The sequence below is a fragment of the Amblyomma maculatum genome, chromosome 3, assembly GCF_055883805.1.
Source record: "Amblyomma maculatum isolate TAMU_Amacu chromosome 3, ASM5588380v1, whole genome shotgun sequence".
Classification (NCBI taxonomy): Eukaryota; Metazoa; Arthropoda; class Arachnida; order Ixodida; family Ixodidae; genus Amblyomma; species Amblyomma maculatum.
This window is the reverse complement of record NC_139346.1, coordinates 148,779,128-148,783,828: the sequence shown is the minus strand read 5'-3', so window position 1 is coordinate 148,783,828 and position 4,701 is coordinate 148,779,128. Positions and strand designations below refer to the sequence as shown.

Here is a 4,701-nt window from a genome sequence, read left to right as displayed (position 1 = left end):
ACTGTGCAGTATAATCGGGAAGTCGTTATGTAAAGAGATTTCACACTGCGAAAACTTTTCGCGAAGAACTTAGTTGACTAAGTCGATGGCGGGAAGTTTCAGTTTACCGGATGCAAATATAAACCGTGGTACTATTTGTATAATTAAGGAGGTTCTAAGTGATGAACCCCTTAAAGGCAGCACGAATACCAGAAGGATGAAGAAAATAAATAAACATGATTTGTGAAAAGGTATATATTAGAGAAAAAGACAGAAAACCATTTTCAGAACTGTACTGTTTTAAAATACAATTTTATTTCTCCATCTTCGCTGGGCACGATGCTCATGCAAGGGTGGACTATGTAGGCATGAATTGCTTCCTTATGATTCAGCTTTGTCGCAACCAGAACATCTCTGTAAAAAAAAGGGCAGATAAAACATCCACGATTAGACACAACAGATATTGACAATTCCTCAGACCTTTCAAGCTTCAAACCCTCACTACAATCGCAATTTGTCTAACTGGATATACGTTAAGAAAGTCGATTAAGCCGGGTTTGCATGTTGACGAGGCGCTCAAAAATTAGATAGCGCAGCAGCTCACCTTGCAGTTTCAGACTTCTAACATTAAATAAAACGTCTACAAAAGATGAGCACCTCGAAAACCTTGAAGACTTTGCCAATTCTATTGCAGTAATTGAAAAGCATATACTCACACTTCCTCTTGCGGAGAAGAGCGCCGTACTGGAATGGAGAGCCGAGGCCATAGCCGTAGTTCAGGCCGTAGCCGAGGAGACCATGGCCGTAACCGTAGTGACCGACGCCGTAGCCGAGGGTGCCAACACCGTAGCCGTAGACTGGGGCGGCGTGGTAAGAAGCGATAGCTGGGGCAGCGTGGGCAACGGTGGCCACAGCTGGGGCGTGGTGGACGGTGGTGGTGGCAACAGCTGGGGCGGCATGGACGGCAGCGAAAGCTGGGGCAGCGGCGTAGGCGGCCACTGGAGCGGCGTGAGCAACGGTGGCGATAGCTGGGGCGGCAGCATAGGTGGCGACAGCTGGGGCAGCGTGGTAGGCGGCAACGCGAGTCACAGCTGGGGCGACAGCGTAGCTGGCGACAGCAGGGGCAGCGTGGGCGACGGTAGTCACGGCTGGAGCAGCGGCGTAGGTGGTGGCGACCTTGGTCACGGCTGGGGCAGCAGCGTAAGTGGCCACAGCTGGGGCAGCGTGGTAGGCGGCAACGCGAGTCACAGCTGGGGCAACGGCGTAGCTGGCGACAGCTGGAGCGGCGTGGGAGACGGTGGAGACAACAGGGGCAGCGTGGGCGACAGTGGCAACAGCTGGGGCGTGGGCAACAGTGGCCAGAGATGGAGCGAAGCGAGAGTAGCCAAGACCATAGCCGAAACCACCATAGCCAAGGCCGTATCCGAGGCCGCCGTATCCGAGGCCGCTGTATCCGAGGCCGCCGTAGCCGAGGCCGCCATAGCCGAGGCCGTAGCCGAGGCCTCCATAACCAAGGCCGGTGTAGCCAGCGAGAGCGCTAGTGGCAAGAGCGAGGAGGACGCAAGCACGGATCTGAAAAAAATATATTATTTCATCGTAGCTTTTCTGCTCAGCTTCCATCATTTTAAGGCTTTACTTTAAGGCTGTATAAAACTGGTATAGACGCCTTGCATGCACTCTCTACAGCTTGGTTGACACTGGTCTTGATCTAGTGCCGGTTGTATTTATGCGAATATCTTAACGTATTACTGTGTATTTATGAGTATGGTTTATATAACAGGAGGACAATCTGAGGGATTAGTGATTAAGCGAGTGGCGAAATGCGAAATTTCTGTACTAAAAAGGTATCTGCAAGGATAGCCGCGGACTGAAGCCGTTAAAGCTGTCGCGTTATGCCCTTTTAATCCGGAGCTTATTACTCGTGTATTTTAAATCGGAAGTGCTACTAGCACCATTAATTGAAAATCCGGTCGCCGGCGTGTGAACCCGCTGGTAGCCCTAATACACCTGAGGTGTTTTTGGGCTACCATCGGCTACCGTCGGGCTACCAGTTATTACGGCGAAAGCCTTTCTAGGCTCATGGTGAAATACTCGTGTCGGCGAGGTTTGTTCGCGAGATGTGTGGCGAGATTGCAAGGGGCGCGTGTTAAAACGTGTGCCGCAGCAACGCCGAGGCTCTCGCATTTCTTTACTGCAGATGCTGCAGTGCTCTCGGAAGTTTGTTTCCTTCAGAGGTGCTTCAATGAGTCGGATAAGTCTGCAGTAGTTTAGTTTCAACAACGGTTTAATTTTATTTTTAAGAGAATTATGAAACGTAGCTACAGGACGGCACGTAGCTTAGCTCATTTGGAAATGAGAAGTGTCTGTTCATTGATGAAATTATGACACTGGCATTTGTGAACATAAGAGTGAAGTATATCTTCAGCTACTTGCTGCAAGCAAGGCCTTAAGGAATAGCTGTGGCAAAATTTTGTGCGCTTCTGCAATACATCGCGGAAATATCACGTGTGATAAAAACGAGACGCCTCTTCAATAAATACAATTGATTCTATGACTAATGAATATCAGCATCCGTATCCCTTTTTTTCCCAAACAGTACAGAACGTCAGTTGCTTACCATGTTGTCTCTGAGCTGTTGCTGAGTCGACTGCTGTCAGAGCTCAGTTCGCGGAGCCTTTTATACAAAAAGGTCCCGCTCGCGGATTGCGCTCATTTAGAGCATGAGAAAACTTCACCTAAAATAAAAAAAAAAGAAACGGTCGGAATATCTGTGGCATTTTTATTCCACACGTCTCGTACACCGTTACAGCGGCTGCATATTGAGAGAGCGCGCACGCTTCGGGATGCAATAGCGTGCCGCACCCTGTCCTTGGAGATCAAGCTACCCCTCTTGTGGCGACGCAGAACGCTGGTGCATCTCCTCTGTGTGTGCTCAGCACATGCCCACCACCGTCGCAAGAGGTAGGCAGGCTACCGTGCCCTCGGACTCCCTGCTGCCACGGAGGACCAGGTGCTCTTCCCGGCCAGGAGTCTCCTGGCAGCCCTACTGGCAGCCTTACTGGAGGAGTCGCGCCTGGCTGCAGATCTGAAGCCTTTCACCGGGCCTGCTGACCTGCTGACCATGGCGTTGGTGATGAAGCTGATGACGACGAGAGCGACTGCTAGACGATGACCCCCCCCCCCCCCCCTACTCCATTCCCAACATCCCATCTCCCCTTCCCCTGGACACCAAGAGTGCCGCCGCGACATAAGGCCGGTATAACCCGTGTCCGGTTTCCCACCCCAAGAATATCCCAAAGAACTAGAAAAAGAAGAAGAAGAAGAAGAAGCAAGCAACTTCTCGATTAGGCACCAGATTGTTATCCATGTGGGAGCCTGCGTTTGTTCTCATATACGCATTTGAAAGTTTGAAATGCTCACAGCCAGGACATTTTCTGACCCTGGTGCTCAATTCTAACTGCGCGTCTTCCCACCTGTCAGATCATTGTTCTGCAGTTCACCGTTATCGTAAAGAACATTTTCTTTTTGACAACATTCCTTCTTGCTTTATTTTAGCAATCTTCGCCATTTCAATTCCAGTCATATGTTCGAATTTGTATAGCTCGGTTAGCAAGGAAGCTCTGAAACTCGTGTCGAATTGGGCGAATACACTTCTAAACCATGAATTTAAGTTTGCCATCTTTAGTTAATTTTTGAATAGGATAAATTTCTCAGTGAAATGAGGCTGCGAAATCGCTTTATTTTTTTTTTTCATGCGGCAATGACAACATTTACGTCATTACTGAGTTTGCAATGATGCGGCACTGAAAACACAGAGAAACATGATGACTAAACACTACTTGGTGACATGTCGAACTGGATGTCAGAATGTTTAGCTGCATTTTTGATGCTATTTTATAAGGCAAGGTGCTTTTTGTCCAATATAGAATCAACATTTTACGTGATACTAAAAGCATTAATCCATATAGTGGTTCATTTTTCCATCAGATAGATGCCGCTGCTTCGTCTCATATATTAATGAGACAGCAAGAAGCATATTTTTAAATCGAAGAGCGTGTTGAACATTACCTTTAAGGGATGACGTGGTTCACCTAGCTAGCACTGATGATGGCTTTCCTTAATTATTTCAATGAGCAAAGTGATTTCTCCTTTTTTTCATCATGTGTAATCCGCGAAACTCTGCTTTATCATCACCTGTGTTCTAGTTCAACATGCCAGTTTTAAACGGCAAAAAATGACATTGATCGGAGCAATATTCCAACGCATGTGCGCAGTATTAGATTTTTAGCCCCTTGGCATAATACGGCAGAATTCAGATACCTCTACAGCAAGCGCTTAGTCTTCTCTGTGGCTATTTACACTTGAATCCATCAAGCGGTTTATCTCCCGACAGCAAAATCTCACCACTGTGGCCGGCGCGCTGATCGAAGCGATTGTTGTTCTATTGGCAGGGCTCGTCATCCGTCTTTGAACTGTATCACGCTTAATGAGGTCTTGGGTCCTTAAACTAAGTACTCTTTAGTGCCCTTACATCGTCAAGGGAAGCTCACACATGGCCACTTCAAGGCAGCAGTGGCATCTGGCGCACACGTACCGCATGGATATCTCCGCTCCTCTTATAAGCTTACTTTACGCCTCCGCCACCTCTTCAACAGAAGCCACATGTTTTTGAATGGTAATGCGTAGGCAGGATAATCGATAGTCGCTAAATATAACTTAGTG

General features: G+C 48.0%; 1 protein-coding gene across 1 annotated transcript; it reads right to left on the bottom strand.

The window, feature by feature from the left end:
- Positions 1–271: 271 nt before the first annotated feature.
- On the bottom strand, positions 272–2,617 carry LOC146196383 (uncharacterized). Its single transcript, XM_084598171.1, has 3 exons — positions 2,597–2,617; positions 696–1,551; positions 272–393 (listed from the first exon to the last, which is right to left on the bottom strand). Coding segments are annotated over exons 1-3 (861 nt in total). The 5' UTR covers positions 2,600–2,617; the 3' UTR covers positions 272–391.
- Positions 2,618–4,701: the final 2,084 nt, after the last annotated feature.